This window comes from Coffea arabica, chromosome 1e (assembly GCF_036785885.1).
Source record: "Coffea arabica cultivar ET-39 chromosome 1e, Coffea Arabica ET-39 HiFi, whole genome shotgun sequence".
Taxonomy (NCBI): Eukaryota; Viridiplantae; Streptophyta; class Magnoliopsida; order Gentianales; family Rubiaceae; genus Coffea; species Coffea arabica.
The window spans coordinates 57,673,577-57,698,346 of record NC_092311.1 but is presented as its reverse complement, the minus strand read 5'-3'; the positions used below and the strand labels follow the sequence as shown (position 1 = coordinate 57,698,346).

Sequence of the window (24,770 nt, the reverse complement as noted above, 5' to 3'; positions counted from 1 at the left end):
TTTGGTCTTTGGTAATATATGATGCGTGCTTGATTCGTACTAAGGTTGCTTGTCGATTAATCCCTTCCAACATCTATGTCAAGCTTAAAGATTTTCCTAAACGAAAAAAAAGTTCGTTGAATCATGATCAAGGGGAAAATGTATTGCCTGGATGCGGTTGTTAATACTTGGGCCAATTACACTTTGCCCTCTTGAACTTGGTTCGAAGTAACATTTTGCCCCTTAAACTCTAAATTTATATACATTATTTCTCATGGTTAGGTGGTTAACAAATTTAGAGTAAAGGTGTATTTTGCATGACCAAAGTACTCCCAACTAACTCTTGAACGTAAACGTATATAATAAATGTGTCCCTAACAAATGACTCTTTTTTTCTTCCAGTAGTTGCTAAATCTATTTGAATGCAACTACACCATGTATTTGACTTCTCAGTTCTCAGTAATAATAAAAAAAAAAAATTGGAAAGAAAAATGTCCAAGTAGCTCAAAGTAAATGTACTATAAGAGATCGAGTTCAAGAAGACAAAGTGTAATTAATCCCTAATAATTTCTTGTCATGTAGCGGAGCAGATTCTTGCAGTGAGTTTGGTTGCTTTGAGCATGTACGGGCTTTGAATCGTGGACTTGTCAAACAAAATGGGCTGACAAGACGAAGGTTTGTAAGAACTGGCTCCAGATTGCCAGGAGACTCGAAGGTCTTATTACGCCGCAACGGATCTTCTGTCCCATACTCTGTGCCACTCTCTGTCCCATTTTTTATTATATTGCTATTTCTCCTGCATAAATATCATGTTTTAGTTCTTTTTTGTTTCCTTAAGATCCAATAACTATTAATTGAGTAATACATAAAATTTAACAAGCTCAAAAAATCAAAATGCATAAAAAATGAGATTTTTTATGAATTTTTTGCTATATTTTTTAATTTTCTATTATATATTACTTTTTTGAAACTGCTGTATTTATTTTTTACTCAATTAATAGTTATTGGATCTTAAGGAAACAAAAAAGAACTAAAACATGATATTTATGCAGGAGAAATAGCAATATAATAAAAAATGGGACAGAGAGTGGCACAGAGTGTGGGACAGAAGATCCGTTGGCGTTATTACGCAGCCTCGTACCTCTGTTTGTTGGGAATTTTGCGCTTTGATTGAACAGAGCGAATCTCTTGAGCGTACAGTGGGCTATGGGGTCACACCAGCGTACTTACTAGCATTTCGAAAGGAGAAAAAACGGTTTTGATACTCAAACATTAACCTTTTTTTTTTTTGTCACAGCGATAACATTTGTATAATCTATTCTAACTTAATCTAGAGAGAGAAGGTCTAGTCTAGAGTAGGGTTGCAAACGAGTCGATTCGAGTCAAGTTTTGGGCTAATCGAGTCGAGTCTCGACTAAATTTTACCAAACTCGAACTCAAGCTCGATGAGCCAGCAATTTAAAGCTCGAGTTCGAGCTCGAAAAAAATAAAAAATAATTATTTTATTTTTTAAAAAATAAATAAAATAATATTTTTTCTTAATAAATAATAAAATATTAAAGATATATATGTAATTTTACTATTAAAATAATAAAATAAAAATATATATATACTTAAAATAAAAATATTTTATATATATATATATATATATATATATATATATATATATATATATATATATATATATATATATATATATATACTCGAGCTCGCGAGCTAACGAGTTAAATATTTTGAACTCGATTTCGACTTGAGCCAACTTGAGCGGCTCGCGAGCGGCTCGATTCGTTTGCAGCCTAGTCTAGAGGAAGAAGGGGAAACTTAATCGACGAGGAACCCCATCAAAGAAAACTATTTAAAATTGACGGTCACAATTAAGTTAAGTGGCAAGTATACGATAAGAGACAAAAGTTTACTACCAATTAGGGATGGCAATGGGGGCGGGGGTTGGGACGGGGGGAATTTTTTCCCCCCGCTTAGAAACGGCTCCCCCGCCCCATCCCCCGCCCCGCCACCCGCAAAATATATATATATATATATATATAAATGACTATATTATATGTAAGTTAATTAGTTATAAACTTATGATAATGATATTATTAGTTAGATGTATTATATAATGTATATTAGTTTATGTCTACTAATATATATATATAATGATATTATCAATTATATGAATACTTATACATGTCTACTAATAGAATTTATTAATTAGTTATACTAAATTTACTAATACATTTATACTAAATTTCTAATTACATTTAATAGAATAACACTTTTTTCTCAAAAAAAACCACAAACACAATGATGAATTAGTGATTGCATTTGTACTAAAAGTGAAAATTTGACTATTTTAGTTATATTTATTTCATCATATTGGATTGTATTCAAATAACTTCTGTTTGATTGTTTTTATGAGTTTCAATTGTAAAATTACAATGAATAATAATTTGGTGATGTGTTGATATTTTAGTACTTGACTATTTATTTAAATTTAATTATAATAAAATTATATAATAAAATTTTATTAATCTCGTGGGTGCCCCCGCGGAGGAAGCGGGGCAAGACGGGACGGGACGGGGGACGGGAGGAACTAATAGGCAACGGGGCGGGGGGACGGGGAGGGGTCCACCACCCCAACCCCGCCCCGCTGCCATCCCTACTACCAATAACCCCGCCAAGACTTACCAACAGCCTGTTGGACTGTTGGCTGATACTCAAACATTAACTCAAATGTTGGCTAGTATCGAGTGTGTCAGAATCAAGTCACAAGAGGAACCAATAATGTTCCTGCTCACATTATGTCAAAAATATCTTTACTTTTTAGGGGACTAGAGTTTGGTTTATGGGCTTCCCCAAGTTAAGGTTGCATGTGTTCCTGTCTGAGCCTTGGTTCAACTTAAAAAAAAAAACACTCGGCTGTTGCTTGTGGACTGTATAAAGTGCAAAGACGCTGCCGAAACCAGCAAGACAAAATTATGAACCTGGGCCGGCCATCCGTTCGCCTTTGCTCTGCACCTGAGTTGCGGCCTTTCCCAGCTCTCGCTTTCTTTGATTATTGATTATGAAAAGAAAGGGGGACAATTAAAGCTGGTTAAATTTTTAATTAATTTCATACATTTGGTCCTTTCTTTTCTGTTTTTTGTTTTGGTGGTAATAGGAAGTGTCAAGGAATTTACTAGCTACTACTTTTTGGCTCTTGCTAGTGTGTTTGGGTCGTAAATTATTACACTTTATTTACACACGCTGACTTGCTCGCATCATCAACACATTTTTCAATTATCTTTTTATCTCACATAAATCATATCAAAAAAATATTACAGCACTTTTTCACAAAATTATCTCAAATAATTTACAATCCGAACACAAATTTATTGTTGTTTACTTGACTTCTTCTTTTTAAGAATTGAGTTGATGTATTATGTTAGGAAGATTGTAAACTGTGTGTTTTTTGTTCGGAATGATATCTTTTAAGGATTAATGTGATATACATTAATATTAGTGTAAACCTGCTCGTGTTAAAAAAGAAAAATTTTACACTCACAATGTATAGAAATTAATTCCATCTTCTAAATGATTTTTTTTAAAAAAAAAAAAAAATTTAAAGTGATTTTGGTGAGTTAATTTAATCAAAAATTGATTTGGAAAACACACGTAGAAAAAGCAATATCATAAATCCCGGATAGAGATCAGATATCAGAGAATTACAGGGTGGGCAGGCGATCCACTTGCTCGTACCAGAAGAACGGGGAGTTTTTCCCACTTCCTCACCATATTACTGTTTTTTCATCAGCAGGAATCCGAGGAGTCAAATTTCTGTCAAAATCCCACTTTCTCCAGCCTCCACCAAAATTTATCTCTGCCTGATACAAAAAAGGCCCTAGAATTTTCTAATTTTATCTCTTGCCCTGTCCGGTTTAAAATGGAAACCGAATCACCGCCATACGTTGTATCTGGCTTTATCTCCACTTTGACATCAATCAAAGAGATGCAGTAGCAACTTGTCGCATGTCATTCAAGAACATGCCTCTGCCATTATCGACGTATCACACACTTAAGGAGAAGCCATTATCTAAACAGGCTTACGAGCGTGCAGATTCTCAGGCAAAGAACAACAACATAGTGTGGTGCTTTCTGCAAATGTATCCACTACATTTAGTTCCCTCAAGCGTATGAACCATGCGTAATCTTCCTCAAGTTCACTTAATTAAATGCTGTACGTTCGCAAGCTAAGATTGGATTTGCCAATATTTTCCAAGGCACACTGAAGACTAAAAGAAAAATTACATATATGATTATTCGTTTCTATACATGTTGTAAGCACTTAATTACTACTACAACAGTATGAGAATAAACTTTTCACTGGGTGCCATTTAGCGACGAGAACAAAAGGAATGGACATGTTACTTAAATCAAAGCACTCTCTCAAAGAGAACTTTGGCCATATGGTAATTGACGGTTCCTGGATTGCAATGGGCGGTGTAGTAGAAGCTCCTTGCCACTGTGAGAAATGTTTGCTTGACATCAGCATCCAGATCGCTCGGGCTACCGGTGAGAACAAGCTTCGCTAGTTCTTGCATGTCTGCTTCTATGGAGCTGACGCTTGTGATGCCACCCGCGTTTGCACTTCCATTATTATCCCTACCATGTTGTACCTGATCAAAGGTGGGGCGCCAAGTTATATGAGTATTTCTTTAAATGGTTTCACACGAAAGCAGCAGCAGTAATAATGATAACAGCAACAGCTCAGTCCATTCTAACATAATTGATTGATGAGATGGATGTCCGGAGGATGCCACGCACAAAAGTCAATATGCGTTGCCGTACAAAATGTCGAATAAAGTAGCTACTACCGAAAGAAAGTTGTGCTTGTCTCTAACCTTTTTGTTTTCGAAATGACGAATTTGGTGACAAACCCTAGAAGTGAGACGCATGAGCTGTTGATACTTGGGATGGGACAACAATAACTCCTCAGATGGGTAGCCGCCGGCGCACAGATTTAGTGTGCGCACTGTAAGTTCTGCTTCCTCTTGACCCATCTCACCTCCCGCTTGCAAAGCTATCAACCACTTCTCCCACTACGTATTCCCAATCGAAATTGGAAAAAGAAAAAGAACAGTTAAGAAAGTCAAATCCCACATATCGTTTACTGGATATGGTAGGCAGAAAATCCTGTGACAAAACAACAGCAACTCACAGCGCGACGCAGATATTGATGGATATCTCTGCCGTGTACTAACACTGCGTCCAAAGACAGCTGATTCAGCGTTCCAAGTACCGTCCTGAGCAATCCTTGGGTCGGCCCGTATCTGCACCCATCACTCACTTCCTCAGAATAACATTCAACGGTGGTAATCATTTTGTGCCAAAAAAGGGGAAAAATGTATTAACATCTCGAGTCTATATATTCTTTTTCTGAAACATGTACAAAAAATTTCATCGCCGGTTTCTGCTCCTCATTTATAGACAGTTTCGCATATTTTTAAAATCCCAAGTATACAAGCAAAGGAGTCAAAAAGAAAAAAAAAATATTTTGTAAATATCATTTGCTCCGTTTGAATTAACTGTTTTTTAAGAAGGTGTTTTTGAAAAAAAAAAAAAAAAAGAAGGGATGGATACCTTTCACCAGCGGTGTGGTCAAGGTTAGAGGAGGAGCGTTGGAAGTCGCGGAGAAAGGCCTCAATGTGATCCCCTGCCATTTGCTCACTGCTGAAATATGATGTGAGGGTGTGGATGAGGGCAGTTGTTTTGGCCCAGGCAAGCCGTTCCTTTGACCTTTCCGGCTCGAACACACTGGCAGCTGCCAGATAATAGGCCAGGAGAAGGCTTCTCTCACTTAGTCCATACTCTCCAAGGCCGCATTCCGCATACCATCTGTTTAGAAATTCAAGCAGCTTTCAATACATTGGAATTTAATTGCATGATGACGAACTGGTTTATCGACTATTAAAAACCTGTTTATGCTTCCTTTTTTTTTTTTTTCTTTTTTAAAACTAATTCTTGACAAAGACACCAGCTTTAGGCGTTACGATGTAAATCCGCACTTACTTTTGTATCCTTCTCCACTCCAGCTGATGCAGTGCCTGACAGTTGTTGTAATCTGATTTCCCAAGCTCAAGGTAGACGTTGTTGTTAACTTTTCCCATCCTGAAAAGTGAACAGAAGGGTCAAGTTAATGGATATCCAGAAGGGTTAGGTTAAATGAACGGAAGGGAACTATCTAGGCGTGAATTTATTTAACCCAATGCTAGGCTAGACACCACGCAAAATTTCAAGATGAGCCTTCCTCAGCAGTAGTAATGATGCCGTCTTCAATTTACCAGCGAAAGACCCGACCATCCTCTTTCAAATCACTATATATGACAATTCAAAAAAGCGATTCTGATTCACAACTCCATTAACCATTTTAAATCCCACCCACGCACCATCTCAATGTTACAGCAACTATCATTGCTGATCTATACTACTAATGCTGATGTATTAAGCTGAAGAAAGGTAAAATGTCAGGATGGCAAAATGAAGTTGAGAATTAATCTGCATTAAGATTCTTTTCATATAGGAGAAGTATTGGTTGAAGTCACATTTTAGCAGATATATATATATATATACCTGTACAAAGTCTTGCCAATCCAGACATCGTCTTCGCCGCCATATTGTTCTAGGTACCATCTGGTTTCTACACGAGGTAAACTGGCATACCATGGAACATCTAGAGCGTATCCGACCTGCACTCAAGTCCAAATTATTTTTAAAGCAGACTAGTATTACTAGTAATAAAATTCTTTTTATTAATGAATTGATTAATTTCAAACGTACCTCGCCAGGCAAATCTTTCATGATGATCCATTTATCTAGGAGCTCATTGTTAGCTCGCTTATCTTGCAAGAATTCCGACGAGAACTTCCTGGCATCGGCAAGTACCTCCTCCCCAGGAAACATCACCTGACAAGCTCTATACAGGTTATACATCCCGGTCACAGCCTGGTTCGACTGTCCGGCAAAGGCAAAGAATCCACCATCCTTCTCAAAGTTACGGAAGACATCTGTCAATTACAACGTCGCCTTATCCCTTATCAGAGAGTCGCATACTACCATGTACTGCAACGAAATTATAAACGGCAAGTAATTAACCTGCAGAAACCGTGTAGCCGTGCTGCCTTAGGAGCCTGAAAGCCATTGCTGTGTCATCAATGTCATAAACGTGGGTATTTCTAGCCCAACAGATACCTTTCTCCGTCCAATATCTGACAATTATGTAGGATCGATGATCAGTATTAATTTTGACGGTTGATGTTAGTCTGTGTTACGGAAGAATTTTAATGTGTTTGAGTTTCGGGTAGGTAGTCGAGGTTTGATCAGAGATTTACCGGTGAACATAATCGATACACTCCTCGATTTCTGGCTTGAAATACCGAGAAATTCCCAGTCTTTGAAGTCGATCAATAGCCCACAAGTGTTCGAATAAGTCCACAGGGTATACGTTCGGAACTAGTAAATGATAAGCAATTTTGAAAAAAAAAAAAAAATCAGATCTGGGAGGGTTTAATGTAAAATATATATATATATATATATATATGTGGCAGCAGTTTGAGACGATGTCTGGCGGCGTCTATTTACCTCCTCCGTTGAATTTTTGTACGATTTTGGTCAGATATCTGAGGCAATCAGCATCCTTAGTCTGCATGAGGGCAAAACCAGTGGAGGATGGAGAAAACAGAAAGGAACCATCCTCACACTTGAGTGATAGTAGCCTTTGCCAGTCCAGATCTGGCATACCCTCCAAGCTATGGAGCAATGTTGTGGGTATGGTGTGCATTATTTCCTTGGGTATCCTATCATTGCAAAAAACCGGGTATTAAGCAAATGAATAAGTGGTTCATTTTTTTTTTTTTTTTAATCAGATACAATAGACCTGCATTAGGGAAAAATGATCTGAAATGATCCCAAAGTAATTCGGAGGGGACTGAAATACTGCTGAATCAAACGAATGCATCACACACGCTCCTATGAATTATTTTAACCAAATCCACGTATTATTGTTGTGATAATTGACAGGAGTCAAAGCTTAAATCTTTACCTTCCGTCCCATCAAATCTTAATCACTAATGACCACCGCAATAATAAAGGATCTTTTATTACGGGCTGGTGTAAAGAGTCTTTCTTTAGAAGAAGGAACCTCTCTAGGAAAACTTTCCCGTAATATATAATATATGATATGCCAGTACCTGTTGTGTAAGGTGACTTTACTTTTTTAACAAACTGGTAATGGACTGCAAGGTACAGCGTGACAGTGACCGTAGGACCCCTTTATTTTATTTTTTTTTGGTCGGTTTATTGGGGGTTGGGTTTGGAGTGACCCGTGGGCGGATTTTGTTTTGGTGTTTTGGTTTGGAGAACGTACCTTGTTAGCTTTATATTTCTTCTGTCGTATATCTCTTGCAGGATTGCAGAATCAGCCGGAATCTCAATGCTCAACTTTTTGGCAATCTCAATTAGCGAAGGAAATGCCACTTCAAAACCGATAGGCATGTGCTCAGCATTTTCATCCTCTAGCTTGTGAATGTTATCCCTTATGAACAATAATCCTTTGAAAAAAAAAAAAAAAAAGAGGAGGAAGTTCAGGACTTAATAGTTAGTACAGGAATTAGAAATGAGCCATGATCTTCATCTGATCAAGTCCTGTAGTTGCAAACAAAACCACTTAAAAAACACACACACACACTCGAGAGGATGAGCAGATTCAATTTTCGATGATTTGCACTACCTTGTTCGCATTTTTCAGGATGCATGTTCCAGGATTTCAACGCAACAACACATCCCAAAGTGTTGAGTATCCGGTCGTGAGCCGAAAAGATTTTGCTGTCACCCCATGAACCATCGGAAAGCTGATTATCGGCGATCCACTGGAGACTCGTTGCAAATTGAGGGCCGCCGCTTCCGTTGACATCTTCCACAAGGGCAACCCATGCAGTGTCGTAAGCCGATATGCTTATGTCCCCATCATCCATGGAACGGAGCATTGACCGAATGGATTCTATGCTCTCTTCTATCCTGCTTGACGTGCTTACCTTTTTTTTATTTTAAGCGGTCGCAGAAGAAAGCATGGGAATCAATTTCCAACAGAAGCAGAGAAGAATTTTGCTTAAAGCAATTAATCGAAATGAGAGCTATTTATTTATTTATTGTTCATGGTGTTTTTATGAATTACCACCTCGACAATCCCATTTTCAGTGCTGCCTTCTTCCAGAATCCCTTGCCACTTTGTAACAGGCTTGCCATTTTGGGACCCCTCATCTAATTCTGCATGAGATTTGAGCATTTAGATTAAACTCATGTTGGCCCTTGATTTTTCATTTCACTCAATTTTCTTTATTGGCAAAAGTCTTATAAATTTTTGTGAACCTTTGGTGGGAGGACTGGAAAGCGTGCTACACCGAAGACGGAAATTATGGTGAAGCGATTTGCCTGGGCGCGGCCAAGTACCTACAAAAAGATGGAATATTGGAAATCAGGGCAGGGATCCTCATTTCTTCCTCCACTACCATCAATGCACCTTTTAGTTTCAACCGTTGGTAATCGTAATTGAAGATTTACGCTGAGAACTGAAATAAAGAAGCAGAAAAAACACAGAAGCAACAAGAGCGCAGGGCCCCACACATGCGCCTTCTTCTGAGGACTCAGCTCCTCTCTCATAAACCAAGAGAGAGTGATCTGAGAAACAGAGAGAGGGGTGATGAAACCCACTACTGTCATGATGGCCTTCAAGTTTTTCTTCAATATTTTAGTCCAGTTACTTGTGACGCTACTAATTTTATTGGTAAATCTGTCCATGCAAAGAAAGTTAGTATGATTTAGGTCGGAAAAGCCGTGTTGGCAGATTTTCTGACCATTTGTGCCGATGAATCGATCGTGCAGTAAACCAAGTGGAGTAATAAGGAAAGGGAACAAGCTAGGATTTGCACAACCAAGTCTTAGATATCAACAACATACCCGAAATTAGAGTGCTTTCAGACGGCCCACTGTTAGGACGGAAGGATACAAAGCGGCGGGTAGTGTTGCATAATCCGAGAAGGGCGGTTGCTGCTGCGGTAGCGGAAGCCATGGCGAGTGGATGATTGAGGAATGGGCTGGTTTTCTCGGAAATTTCTTGACAGGAGGGAGGAGGAAGATGGGGTGTGTTAAAAAGAGATGGAACTCCTCTAAGCCATGGTTGGGGGGAGTCGGAGTGGTATTTAAAAAATGGAGAACGAGGGGCAGAGGAGAGGAAACAGACAGATACGACAGCTCTGCAGATTCCCGCTAATGGGACGCATGGGATCCTACAAATTTCACTACTAAATTAAGAATTGAGGGCGGTCATACCTTGTTTGGATTACGGTTTTTCTTTTTCTTTTTTTTAAAAAAAATTATGTTTTGATGACAATTTTTTTCATATATACCATCAAATCATTATATATATATATATAAATATATATCAAATTATTATAATATAAATTTTCGAAGGCCGGAGTCTTTTTCGTTCTCCTCTCTGCTCTTTCCCCCCTACCTACCACTTTTCATTGTCACTCCCAACCTACCCTCTCTTATATATTTGCTTACAATTTCTATTGATCCCGGTCTTGCTCCTGTCCAGCCTCCATTTCATTTTTCTTTTTCTTTTTCTTTTTTTAAGTCAATATATCTGTAGTTGGTTTTATCTTTTAGGTTCGGACAGAAATGATTGCTGAACAGGAAATTATCTGTGAAATATCCCCGGCAAATTCGATTTCCATATTTGACTACATGTTGGTTGTGGACCAAAGTTTATTATCACCCCAAAATTCGAGAAAGTGAGCCTTGAAAGAAGCAGCCCAGTTCCCGTAGTTTAATTTTGGTGAGTGGATGAAAATTTATTCGACTCTCTGAGTAAGTACATTAATGCGGAAGATTTACAAATAAAGGGACGGGTGGTGACTACAGTATTTTTTATGGTAGTTTAATTAGCGCCTGGAGAGTACTCATTTTAATAGTGGCCTCACCTCTCTTTTTTCTCTACTTGTTTAGTGCCTAGAAGTACTAAATGAAAAAAAAAATAACATTACAGTAGTATGTTTGGCATATGCGCGTCAGCCAAGAACAAATCTCTACGTTGCAAATTTCAAAAAAAAAAAAAAAATTGTTAAGTAAAGCATGTAGACATGTTCCAATCACATTTTTATTTTACATATATCAAATCATTTTTTATAAAAAGTTCAGAAAAATAAAATCCAAACAAAGCCCCCTTCTCGCTTTTTTACAAAAAAAAAAAAAAAAAAGCTTCAAAACATAGCAACTCAAACAAGTATGCGTGATTATAAAATGTTTTTAAAAAAAAAAAAAAAAAAAAGAGTGGCTTTATCATTTTGTTGGGTAGATGAAACTTTGATATGTTATTATCATTAAGTATTTTTCTTTTCTTTGCAAAATAATAATTTTGCAATAATACGCCTTGAGGTTTCCATATGTCTTTTTCTCAAGAGGAAATAATCAAACATAAGCCACTCTGGGAATTGGGAAAAATCAATGGTCAGCTTTAACTAAAGCAATCTTCCATGACCATGATAAAGCATCGACTTTTCTGAGGTCCGTGGCAGCTTACGACCCTGACTATTATATGTTGTTAAAATTCACCGTACAAAGTTTTTGCAGTCTGCACCCCACCAAAAAAAAGATCCACGACCTTTTTTTTTTTCTTTTTTGGAAACTCAGAAATAATTTTCACTTATGAAAGATCAGCAAGAGCGGCATCAATAACCTTCTCCGGAAGTTTACAAACCAGACAAAGCACTTATAGTGATAATTAAGGGTGCAAACGAATTGAATCGAATTAAATTTTGATTTAATTTTATGAATTTCGATCTCGAAACGAGTTCTTAATGTATAGTTCGAATCGAAGTTTAAAAAACTAAAAAATAAATATTTTATTTTTAAAAATAAATAAAATAATAAACTTTTTAATAAATAATAGAAATATATCTACAATTTTATTATTAAAATATATATATATATCTACAATTTCACTTGCTTCCTTCACACAAAAAAAAAAAAAAAAATCACTTGCTTTTCTTGAGGTCCATTGCGGTTGCAGCTTAAAGGCCTTCCTGTTAATTACTGTACTGCGCAGATTTGAGATTTGTACCCGACAAAGAAAGAAGACGGCTAATGACCGCAACTATAAAATAATTACTATAAGATGGAAAACATGGGACATATATGAATAGTTAATTGTTTGTATACGTAACCCAAAGGTAGGTAATTATGTGAATGTGTTGTGCGTTTATGTCCCTATTAACTGTTAGTTCTTCTCATCCTACATAATTAACCGTGTCATTACCGCAGCCAAAACCAAAAATTTTTTTTTCGGTGTCAAATATGTTAGCATGCTTGAGAATGATCATGATAATAATAGCATCATTGAGTCGCCAAAATTATTCCAAATAATATTTCGCTTGCATCACAAACACATTTCCCAATCTATCTTTTTATATTCTCAATCACCTTTTTATCTCATATACATCATATCACAAAAAGTGCTACAATAATTATTCCAAATAATATTTCAAATAATACACTATCCAAACAAGCCATAAGTTCTTGTTATTTCCATTTGTGGTTTGTTGAATTGGTCAAGCATGTCAAATTGGACATTGAGCTGAGGGAGGAGGACCATGTAGCTAGTCAAAACTTTTTTTTTTTCCTCTTCTTAAAATGATTTCGGTCAAAAGCAAGAAGCCAGATTAAAAGGGAAACTCGTTTCCTTTTCTTTATATGCTTCCATCAAATTAAACCAGCTTTTTTTTATTTTACAAAAAAAAAAAAGAAAGAAAGAAAACTTTTTTTGATGCAGTATGTCATATGTCCATATACTACGAAACACTGTAGTAGTAGTAGTTGGTAGGTTAATTACGCCACTAATTAATTTATCAAGTCCTACTAAGCTCCGACCTAAACGAGTTTGTATGGACCGGGAAGAACTCCTTTGACACTCTCACATGCACTACTAGCGAGAATCGTGCAAAAAAATACAGAGTATACTACTGCCTCTTATTCTTAGAAGCTGTAAAAAATTGAGAGAGTGCGTGTACGGTCAATTCGAAATATTCATAGCCTCATTAATGTCCTTTTGTCCTTTTATTTATTTGTTTATTTTTCATTTATTTGACGTGTCGGGGTACGACCAAAAAAAAAAAGGTTGAGCTTGATTTAAATACAACAAAGATATAGACCTCCCTGTACTTTCCGACACGCGGATAATGGACAACAAGAAGCAGCGCAATTTGCTGGGACCTTCTCCGCCTTAAAACTTTCTCGTGCATTACGATAGGAGTGCAAATCATGCACAAAAAGTAGCACAAGAAATATAATAGTATTATTATGTTTCTTTTTTAAAAAAAAAAAATTTTTTAAAAATCAAGGAGAGCTCTAGGCCAACTAGAATTGTTCGTAGCCTCAATAATGTCCTTTGTCGTTTATTTATTTTTTTTTTCCATTTAATATTTCTCAGGTATTGCAGAAAAGGACATTAATTGAGATGTGATTGAAATGCAAAGATACAGCCCTCCTCTAACTCTGGAGCAACGAACAATGCCAATTACTATATAGATAGAAGAAACACAATAATTTAATCGCCAAATCCAACTTTGCCCCGTTAGGACGAGCAAGTAGTGCGATTTGCTGGGACCTTCTCCACTTTCTTTAGTAGCTGTCTTTTCATGTTTCATAATCATTCACTGAAAGCAAGTGTTTTATTTTATATATATACATATATAATCAATTAGTACTTCTGAGCAGTTTAATTTGAGTGAGACTAGCTCTGCCCATAGTTTGAAGCTGGGCTCGTCAGAAGAATGAGAACGAAGCCAACTCGTACAATCCGATCGCAGTATTTTGCAAATTACCATATTATGCATATAGTTAAACCTATAAAATTAATTTGATTGCCCAGTGAAAAATATTGCGAACGGCTCCGGTACATATCTTTTAACCCTGCGGTTTATGAGAAGATTATTTCATTGTTTTTTTTTTTTATTTTATCCGTTTTGGAAGGAGTACAAAAATTTTATTGCTTCAGTATAGGACCACGAAATTACTATATTAATTGTTAAGGTCGTAAGGGGGAGTTGCAGTGGAATTAGGATGTTGACGCATCTAATGCGAGCCTTGCATCTTATTGCTTGGACTCTTTATTCCCTTTTTTTTTAACAAAAAAAAAAAAAAACAAGACTCTTTATTCCTGTCTCTGGATTTGGACACATGGATACAGAATTTTTTTATACACTTTCTCTTCGATGCCAATTTTATGACTCCATGAATCAGGGGCAAACTGCTGAGGAAAGCATGAAGACAAAAGCGGATACGAAATGATTCGATGTCATTTTCAAGAAATACATGGCCTCTCGACTCAATACCTTCCCAAATGTCTAAGGCTTAGTTTGGGAGTTTATGAAGGAAGAGAAAAGAAAAGATAGCTTAGGAAAGAAAGGAAGAGAAAGGAAAATATGCATATTTCGTTTGGAAGTTTAATGAAAGAAAAGAAAAGAAATATCTTTCTTTTATTTGAGAGTTGGAGAGATATGAAAAGAAATGATTTTATGAGACGACAACTTTACATATTTGCCCTTTCTATTTGTAAATCAAAGTCTAAAAATTAGCTTTCTTGTTCTCATAAATAGAATATTTAGACAAGACAAATTTCTAAAACAATTGCATATGCATTCCCACAAGGTGAATAATATAACAAATTTCTTGTTGGACTTCGATTCTCTTGCATGCATGTAAATCGCCTCAAATCCTTGTAGTATCTTTTAGGTATTCTTGACATATGATTTTCATATTGACCGGAAATGCCATTATACATGTTTCAGCTAGTGTTTTTTGCCAAGCTAAACTAACTTCCCAAATGGTGGCGATTTTTTGAGTTTCTTCCCAAATGGTGAAAAACGCATCCAAGAAATGCGTTCTTCCAAATAAAAACGCAACTTTCAAATATGTTATTTTAATTTTCATAGATTTGTTTAATTATGAAAAATTGGTTAAATAGCGCATAACATACCAACTCTTTATGAAAAACTGGCAGGTTTTATAGTATGTTTTGTACCAGTTCTTTATAAGAAACGTACTAGCTCTTTATAGGAAAAATTGGTTAAATAGCGCAAAAAAAAAACTAGTGTGTTTTGTATTTAACATAAATTAAATATGTGAAACTTTTTTAAAAAAAGAAATTACCCATAACATACCAGTTTTTTATGGGAAACTAACAGGTTTTGTATTTAATGCATTATTTAACCAATTTTTCATATTTAAACAAATTTGATATTACAAGGACTCGGAATCAGAACTTCTCCCTTCTCGGTGGAGACAAGAAGGTTGATGTTCCCTTCATGGGCATTTCAAGACATTATCTGTACGGATCATTTGATGAGTTTAAAATGCTTTTTCCATAATTTTCTAAAGAAGATTGAGCAAAGAAAAAAAGAAAGAAAAGATTGAGTCAAATAAAAACCTGTTATTGAATTGTGGGTGTTGAACGGAAGAAAGCCAAGTGAATCTAGTTGGAAGTATTGAAAGTAAGAGCTGAGAAAAAGATGAATCGATAATTTTACAAATGAACTTTAGGATATATTGAGAATAATAAATTTTTGTATCAGCTTTTAAAGGATAAAAATGTCATATTAAAAATACCTTTTGCCGCCCAACAAGCTTCCGTCCTTTTCTTCTCACTTTTGAGCAGAAAAATTTTCACCAATTGGAGGGGTCCTATCCATTCATCTCCCTTCTCTTTTGTCAATGTTAAAACTTCCAAACGAAGAAAATTGTACTCCTTTCTCTCTAGTCACTTTCTTTTTTGTCCTTTTTTCTCCGGATTTGGATGCCTAAGTATAACTACTATTAGCAGTATGGTGTAACCTCTATACCAAATACTGGCCAACAAAAGTTAAGCACACTGTTGTTGACCACGAATTATGTGTTTGTACATCATCGAAGAGAGTTTTTTTTTTTCTTGCTAATTTTAACTCGACAGCACTTTGAAATAAGATACTTAAATGAAATCAATCTATTATCTAGTTTTGACTGGAACTGCTGCTCGTGAATGTGATTCGTTTACAATCTTAAAATTGACGATCAACTAGGTGGTTGGGTTTCAAGGACGGGATGTATTTTGTGATTCGAGTAAGAGAGCGTAGGCTAGAGAGTTTATAGTCTCTCGCTTAGATTAAAAAAAAAGAGTGGTTGGTAATACATCGTTCGGAGCATGTGCTAGAAAGCATCGCAGCATAGTCAAGTGTCTCTGACAAGTATAACCTACAATAATTTGATGGTCACATAATTGCTAGCACACGTCACCTGGAAATACAAAGACGAACGGGTTTGTTTGGATAGTAAAATTATCTCAAATAATATATCGCTTGTATCATAAACCTATTTTTTAATTTATTTTTTTATATTTTTATTTCACATATATCATATCACAAAAATATTACAGTACTTATTTCAAATAATACTACGTTCAAACAAACCTAAAATCTCCACAAAAGGACCCACATACATACACCGACTACACATGCAGTGGCATCGACTGCGTATATTATTCAGCACCTGCCTGGAGAAGCGCAGCTGCATTGGCTGACGTGCCCCATCATTTAAATATTTGTATATTTTAAAAAGTTTGGAGAAACAGACAAAAAACTTATACAATGGTTGAGTCATTTTTCAGCGTTTAATTAATTAATATTCTACTTTGAATGTTTTCGGTCTTCAACGTTCAATGGTTTTGACTATTCCTGGTCTAATTCCCGGTGCTGATGCTGTGACTGTGAGGTAGCCCAAGAACACAGAGGCACCGTTGATGATTAAACTAATGCAACAAAGACAAAAGACGACTCTATCTAAACACACTACTGCAACAGGCGCCTCGGCTTTCAAATTCAAATACGGTAACCTGCAGTGCTATTTCGCTGGCAACTTTATTACAGACCCCGTGACATAAAATATCAACCACTAATGAGGAATCAGGAAAGAGAGAATGCCAGTGCCACGTGTTTCTTCTCTCTCTGACGGTCTGAGCTTTTAACGCAGTAATATCAAGGGATAATTTCAAATACCTCCCTTGAGATTTTTTTATTATTTCATTGACCTCTCTTCACGTTTCGAAAATTTCACTAACTCCCGTTGAAGTTAATTATCTCGTAATATTTAGATTCATTCAATAAATAAAAAGTGTTATTAAAAAAGAAAAAAAAAATAATATTTCATCACCACTCCTCATTTTACTATACTATTTAATTAATTTAATATCAATCCACACATTAAAAAAAACTAAAATTTGTTATTTATAATTAGACATCAAATCGTATATAACATCAACAAATTTGCAACTAAAATATTATAGAAAAAAAAAAGTTTAACATCATAAATATTTTGATGCTACAAGATAATAAACTTTAAGGGAAGTTAGTGTGTAATTTTAAAACTCGAAGGGAGGTTAGTGAAATAGTTATAAACCTCAGGAGCTTTGTCCCGCCAACAAATCAACTACTACGACTAAGAGTTACAGTATTTCCGTTTGACACGACTGGGACCCGGCGCAATAAACTACTCCCAGTACTTACTAGAGATGCGACCTTCTAACGTCCATTCCATTGCAAACCGACAGGTGGCTCTAAAGAGCTCTGTAAATAGCTTTAGACAGGACATAACCGAATGACAGTGGGGCGTAAATTTGATTTTACCGTAAAATGAACTGGTGATACCTCGCATCCGGAACACGCCTGTTGCTGTGGCAGTGGCAATATGACTTTTTTTTTTTTTTTCGGAACCGATAAATCTAATCTATTCTATATTAAGGGGAAGGAACGGATCTAAGGTGACTTAGGGATAAGTTGGAGGAGACTGAACTACTATCGAATCAAACAGATACACAGCACACCCGTCTGAATTTTTTTGAAGATAAATCACTGAACCTTGCCTCCCACCCCATCAAAAAAGTGGTGGTCACTGAGCCAAAGATCCAGTGGTTGGCAGTGGCAATATGATCGGGGTACAATTATTCAACACATCCTTTTTTTTTTTTTTTTCTTTCTAAAAGTTACTTTTACCCAAGAAGAATATGACAGTTTCCATCCGGATGAAAACGAACCAGCCAGTTATTCGGCCTGACTTAATTGACTTTTTTCCAATGTTGAATATTTTTGAAAAATGCGCTGTTGAGGAAAGGAAGAATTTTGGCCATCAGCAGCCGTAACGCAAGTGCTCGCTTTTTATTTCTTCTTCGTTTTATTTTTTCTTCACCTTCTTGGGTGTATGCGTGTGTGTGTTTTCTTCTCCTCCTTGTTTTCGTTCTAGTAGTAGTAGTATTTTCTGGGGCACATTCCTGAGATGCTCAAGTCAACATCACGGATCAGAAATCGACATTTGACGATTACATCTAGGGTGGACAGTTCATATTGCCCCGGGCCACAGTAGGCAGAAGCAATGTACGGAGGCCAACTGTGTTCTGTGGGGACAGCAGAAAGACGTATCGGGTACCGGAGAATGTCGCGGATGAATACATTTTGATATTTACAACAATTGCCCTCTTATAAATTTGTTCATTGTCAAATGCCCAATACTTGAAGGTATCTCGAGAACACTCCAGCAGAGATGCGGATCCTAGCGAAAAGAAAGAGTGATTGCCCAGTAGACATGGGCAAAAAACACAGAAAGGTAGATGCGATCGCTGTAACCCAAAAATGAGTGAAAATTTCAATCTAGTTAGTGAATTTTGTACGTGTCAAACCTAAATTGATCATTTTTTTTAGGGACTAACAATACTTCTTTTCGTTTTGAGAGACTAAATTTTCATATTATTAATACGTGAGGAACAATTTATGCAATTTTTCCTTAGATTAAATGCATAAAAAAATACGTGTTCTTAAATGATATAAAAATCCTCAAAAACAATCCATATTTGCCAAAACACTATTCTCTAGCCTACAGAGCATCGCTTTGTCAACATCTTTATACTATATAAAATTGAATTTTAGTTAAATAATAGATTGAATTTCAACCGCACAGGTGGGGATTTTCTGAGAATGTGAAATGTTGTGTATTAGTTTAAAATCTTTAGGTACAAGTTAAGAAAGCATGTATTTGGGTATATTCACTGAAATGACCCCATTTTAATACATTTAAAGTTGTCATTGATGAGTCATCTGGGTATTGATGGAATGTGTAATTAGTGTGCAACCGTTTTTGCATTTTGTACAACCCATATATGCTTGTGTGTTGGTGTAATTATCGGAATATCTTTTAACTACCAATAATTCCCCTTTTCAACCACAGATGACCGTTTGAAATGTTGTTTTGTCTGAAACATTTGAATGGCAATCGGATTTAGGAAATGAGTCAACGATTTCTCTATCAATGGTAGGAACTCATTTCTCTATCATTTATAATCTGCATTTATGAGTCACAAACGTTAGTCAGTTTATTCCCTTTCAGGTTCAAGAGTTAAGTTTTCCCCCTTTGTCTACAAAGATTTGTCTTATCGTTTTCTCTTCCATCCGAACTCAATTCTGAAATTACCTATTATTTCGTCATTAATTACCAATTCAATTGCCGAATCGTTGGTATGTTAATGTCTCAACAGTTGATTATCAGTTTCTTTTTGTTCGCATTCTAGGATAAGAATAATTCTATCTGGTTTCGTACTAATCAGCTCAGAATGCTCTTCAGTCCCAGCTACTCTTGGTAGTTCAGCGTGAGGTTAGATTTCACCCCCCCCAATTTTTCAGTTCCTCCCTTAATTTTGTCAGTGTGTTCTTAGTACTTACAATTAGTGACTCTTATCGCGTTACCTAACCCTAATTGATCTGAATTGGTTATAATCTTATAGGTTTGGAGCAACAGTAAGTAAGAGCTCTCGGTGGAGATTTTGGAATAAGGTTAGTTTTATGTGTTACTCTGTTTTTCTACATTATCAACGACGTTCAATTTGACACAGTTTTATTGTAACACTGTGTGAATTGATTGATTATATCGTTTATCTTTTCATACTATGTTTTATTTTTTCTCACAATGTGCTATTGTTTGTTCAACAAAAAAATCTCATTTCCCACATGCACCAAACACCAGCGCGATGCGCGGGCACTCCCCCTAGTTAATTACAAATAAATAACAATACGTGGATCATATATAAGAGAAACATTAATGGGAAGAACAAAATTTTAATTTGAGTATATAATAACTTTATTCTAAACACTATAACACCAATTGTTGCATGACTAGTAGATATGAGCTTTATTGGTTATGGTTAGGTATTATGATTACACTAACAAGTAAAGATGATTATCAATAGAAAACAGTCATATGATTTTTGAAATATTTCTTACCATTTCTTCTTGTCATTCTTTCATACCTTCATATAAAATCAAATACTTCAAGAGTACAATTTTAATGTACTTACATTTATGTTAATCTGAAATTGATAATTTTATTGAATAATTTAAACAATTATAAATTTGAAACTTAATTGACAATTAGTTGAATTGTCGAAGAAAAGAGAGAGAGAGAGAGAGAGAGAGAAAATATTATTCAATCAACTCAATGACATATAGTAGTTCGCAAATATAAGTAAAAATAAAATAAAATTTATTATGCAATTTAAGATTAATTAATTGCATGCCGCAAGAAATTGGTCCTAAATTGGACATAGTACATGTAATCATATAAATAATTAATTGATAATGAATTTTGTTCACTGTTGTTTTTGTTTATTTTTCTCGTGCACGTTCTTGAGATGCTCTCAAGTCAAAACTCAAAAGCACGGATTCTCACACTGGAAGGTCAGTGGGAAATGCATGCCCTCCCCAGCTTCGTTGCAAGAGTTCCGCCGACACGCCACTCCTGGCCTTTGAAAACGTGCTTCAAAAATGAATTTTCCAGTTTACTAAATTATGAAGCCTTCATACTAATTAGCTCAAAATTACATGTGGATATGCACACATCCCAGCCATTTCCGGTTTACCCAAAAAAGGGCACGGCTATACACTTATTATTTACAAAAAAGAAAAATAAATTACAGCCCACTAGAATGGTAAAAGTAAAAGAGTCCCCGCCCGTCCCGGACTTAATCGTCTTCCTTTAGATGCTCTGAAGCATTCCTTTATTTCTATTTTTTTTTTTTGACTCGTGGGAAAAGCCAAATGAGACAACTTCAAGCATCTCGTCAAGTATTCCGCCTCCTTTAGTCAGTTTCAGCATCTTTTTCCTTTCTCGTCGTCTGTCTTTTTTCAGATAAGACCCAACTAGCAGTCAGGACTTTGGAACGTCAATTTGTCAGACCATTGGATACTTAAGTCCGTTCGACAAATCAGTTTTTTTTTTTAAATATTTTATTTATCTAAAAGAAAAAAAAAAATAGTCAGCGGCTGGTGATAGGGGGTTGAGGTGGAGGAGGAAGAAGAAAAATAAAAAAGAAGGGATTTGCATGTTTTTGGGTATTGTAAGGTGTTTATAACAAAAATTTTGGGGAGTTTTTTTGGAGTTATTATAACTTAAAATTGTTAAAAAACTTGTTTGCTAAACAGGGATTGAGTTTAACTTTCAAACCCTCTATTTTATTTCCTTTGTAAGACTTGAAGCCTTTCCTTGAATTAAAAAAAAAAAAAAAAAAAAACCATTCACGGGACTATCACCGTCGTACATTCTTTTGCCTTAGTCGTTGAGTTGGTCCTAACCCAATAACACGGTAAGCCACTTTTAAGGTCCTATGATCAACCTGCGGAAAATTGGGAGCTCAACGAGCAATTGGGCCAGCGTTTCGTATTCGTGAAAAAATTTGTTTTCTCGGGAACTACAAAAATATGTTTGCAACTCATTCGTTGCTTTTGGGTCCATCCATTTTCCTCTGGACTGTACAAACGGGGGAGCTAAGCAAAGGATTTTTTTTTTTAAATTTTATATTGGACTACAAATTTTATAAGTTGGCACCTGAAACGTTGCTGGTCCAGCCCAGAAAACTTTGCTCCATGGCCCATGTGAAAAAAAAAACTTAGGAGGGATTAAAACAACATCACGTGATTAGCACGTGATTAGCGCTTGAGTTTGACTCAAATTACCCAGTCGAGTCACGAGTGACAAAAGTCAAAAGGGACTCTCCCCAGTAACAGCGACAAAAGAGGTGCATAGAAAATGGTCTCTCTTCGATTTCCATTCTCGTTTTCTCAGCCCCCTACCCCGAAGCCACCCAACGCATCCACCTCCTCTTCTTTCTCCACCAGTGCAACCACAGCATGCTCCGTCGCCGCAGTCTGTGGTGCGGGAATCGCCGCCGGTTTAGCTCTCTCCCAAACTCCCGCTAATCCTCTATACGGCAACGCCTTCAGTTCCTTGTTATCCAATCTGTTGCTCAATACAAGCCATTTCTCTCCGATGTGGGGTTCTCTTTCTCTCTCCGGTAGCTCCGCTTCGGTTGCTGAACCCAAGACGGGAATGTCATTCCCCTCAGTTCTCAAAGATTCCCAGCGACTTCTTGGAATTGGGTTGAGGAAAAAAGCCGTTTTGGGGTTGAAAAACATAGACGTTTACGCTTTTGGTAATTGCAATTTGATCTTCCACCTTATTTTGATTGATAATGTCAGTGCCATTTTCTCTCTCCTTTTGGCAGTTCATTAATTCGATATTGACTCCCCAAAAAATTCTCGCCCGATCCCCTACTGCTAAATAAGTACAAATCTTGACTCCTTCCTAGCTGCTGTACTTTATGGAAACCAGTCAATCTTGATTTGTGTTGGGGGATATTTTTCCACTGGCTCTTTTACATGATTAAGTGAGTGAATCTCAATTAGCGCTGAAATGACTAACTGTGCTATCAAGTTGAATTCAGCTTGAGAATGATAAAGCTAAGCTGGAAATACAATTTTAGGCTCATTGCCCAAACTAAACTTGAGCCCATTTTCTATCTCGATTGAGCTCAGTAGCACTCCAAATTTAAAAGTGTTTCACACTTATTTTTCTTCTCTAAATAATGTATCTGAAATGGAGTGCATTGTGCGGAATCTTGGTTTTAGGCTAATGAAATGGACTATACACAATTTTCGGTTTTCTGCGTTACATCTCAACTTTTCCTTGGGATTAACCGGTGTGATTTCACCATGGCATTCTTTAGGGGTATATGCCGATGATGGTGACATAAAGAAAGTGCTTACTGAGAAATATGGAGCACTGTCCGCAGCTGAATTGAAAGAAAAGAAGGAATTGAGGGAGGATCTCATGGAAAGTGATGTAAGCATGACTATTAGACTCCAAATAGTCTATGGAAGATTAAGCATTCAATCTGTACGTAGTGCTTTCCAAGAATCTGTTGGGAACAGATTAAGGAAATTTGGAGGGCCCAATAATAAAGAACTTCTTGAAAGGTAATCCTATGGCTTCCGCTGCTAGCTGTAACCACATTTGAATTGCGTTTTGTTATCACCCATCAACGGGTTTAAAAGTGTTTTGAGATTTTCAGATGCTATTTTGTGGGTGAATCAATATTATTTTGCATTGATCTTAGTGCTGTCTCCTAAATACAAGCTTATATTATGACCCTGTGAATCATGGTTAAATTTTCATAGGAGCATAACTAGCCAAATTGTGTATGTCGTTCTTTGGGATACTGCACGTGATTATATGTTTCAAGTTGGTCAACATGTTTTTGCTGATGCTTTAAACCAATCCCCTGCCATGAGAATCTTTATTTGGTTTCAGATATAAGTGCCTGCACTTAGATTTTCAACAACGATATTTCCTGTGTATGATACTATCATTTTGCTTGTAGAATTGACTGACTCTGACTATTCGAATTTGATTGGAAGATATTCATTTGTAGTAATTTTATCACAAAATGGATTTCAATCGCCTTTTATGTTTAGTATCAACTGTACATGATACATTTGCATCTGTAGACAATGATAACTTTTAAGTTCGGAGCAGGTTCACATCCCAGTTCAAAGATGAATATAAGATACCTCGAGGGTCTATCATAGATCTTTCAAGGGATCAAGGCTATGTTCTTCGCACAACAAGTAAGAGAGTTCTTTATTTCGCTGACTCTACTTGAAAAAAATTAATGAACAGAGGATTCTTTGAGCGTCTCTATCCTTGTAACTTATCAACTTAAAACTGCCCTTTCTTTTTTTTGCAACCATAGTTTTTTCCATGCGTGTGAGATCTTCAAAACAACCGAGTTTTGGGAACTTCAATGTTGGAGGTGAAAGAAGTATTATTATTGTTTCTATAGAGACGAGAAAGACCTTCTTGTTTGGAGTCAAAAGTATGTGACATTCTTGTTTGGAGTCAATAAATATGGTAGTTTAAAGCGCTGTTTATATATCACTGCAGTTGATGGACAGGAGGTGGGAAGCATTCAGAGCAAGCCACTTTGTCGCTCTATCATTGATCTATATATCGGTGATGAACCTTTTGATCAGAAAGCTAAAGAAGATGTTCAAAAGAATTTGGCTCATGTTCTGCAGAAGTAGACGTGCACTGATGAAAAATCTGTCAAGGTGGATGAGGGAAGTCTCTACTTGGTTGTTCTTTCTTTCCGTGAAACTGGTTAACAAATGGGGCGCTCTGTAGAGTTTTTTTTTTAAACTTTATCCAAGCGCAAGAGAGAATTGTTGAGAGCCCTTCTCGCGTGCATCTCTGCTAATCAGGTGGACTGCTTTTTCTTTCTAGAATTTCTTGGATTATTGGTCGAAAATTATTTAGATTCTTTTTTGAGTCTATCATATTGAGGTATACTCAAA

The 24,770-nt window shown here is 36.3% G+C and overlaps 2 protein-coding genes across 3 annotated transcripts; one reads left to right on the top strand and one right to left on the bottom strand.

The window, feature by feature from the left end:
• Nucleotides 1-4,244: 4,244 nt before the first annotated feature.
• On the bottom strand, nucleotides 4,245-10,286 carry LOC113733423 (ent-copalyl diphosphate synthase 1-like). 2 transcript variants are annotated; one of them, XM_027259793.2, is made up of 15 exons: nucleotides 9,970-10,286; nucleotides 9,382-9,462; nucleotides 9,191-9,279; nucleotides 8,744-9,047; nucleotides 8,381-8,564; nucleotides 7,597-7,811; nucleotides 7,347-7,467; nucleotides 7,111-7,223; nucleotides 6,796-7,022; nucleotides 6,589-6,704; nucleotides 6,028-6,126; nucleotides 5,599-5,853; nucleotides 5,177-5,288; nucleotides 4,860-5,057; nucleotides 4,245-4,634 (listed from the first exon to the last, which is right to left on the bottom strand). In XM_027259793.2, the coding sequence occupies exons 1-15, from the start codon at nucleotides 10,079-10,081 to the stop codon at nucleotides 4,392-4,394; spliced, it is 2,469 nt and encodes an 822-aa protein (XP_027115594.1). In that variant the 5' UTR covers nucleotides 10,082-10,286; the 3' UTR covers nucleotides 4,245-4,391. The 2 variants fall into 2 exon arrangements, with proteins under 2 accessions (XP_027115594.1, XP_071924304.1); XM_072068203.1 differs by having other exon boundaries at nucleotides 9,188-9,279; nucleotides 9,970-10,228.
• An 11,835-nt stretch (nucleotides 10,287-22,121) lies between these two features.
• Nucleotides 22,122-24,747, top strand: LOC113733432 (fatty-acid-binding protein 1-like). The gene is made up of 4 exons (XM_027259803.2): nucleotides 22,122-22,570; nucleotides 23,144-23,393; nucleotides 23,953-24,044; nucleotides 24,361-24,747. Exons 1-4 carry the CDS (start codon nucleotides 22,168-22,170, stop codon nucleotides 24,498-24,500), a joined length of 885 nt encoding a protein of 294 aa, XP_027115604.1. The 5' UTR covers nucleotides 22,122-22,167; the 3' UTR covers nucleotides 24,501-24,747.
• Nucleotides 24,748-24,770: the final 23 nt, after the last annotated feature.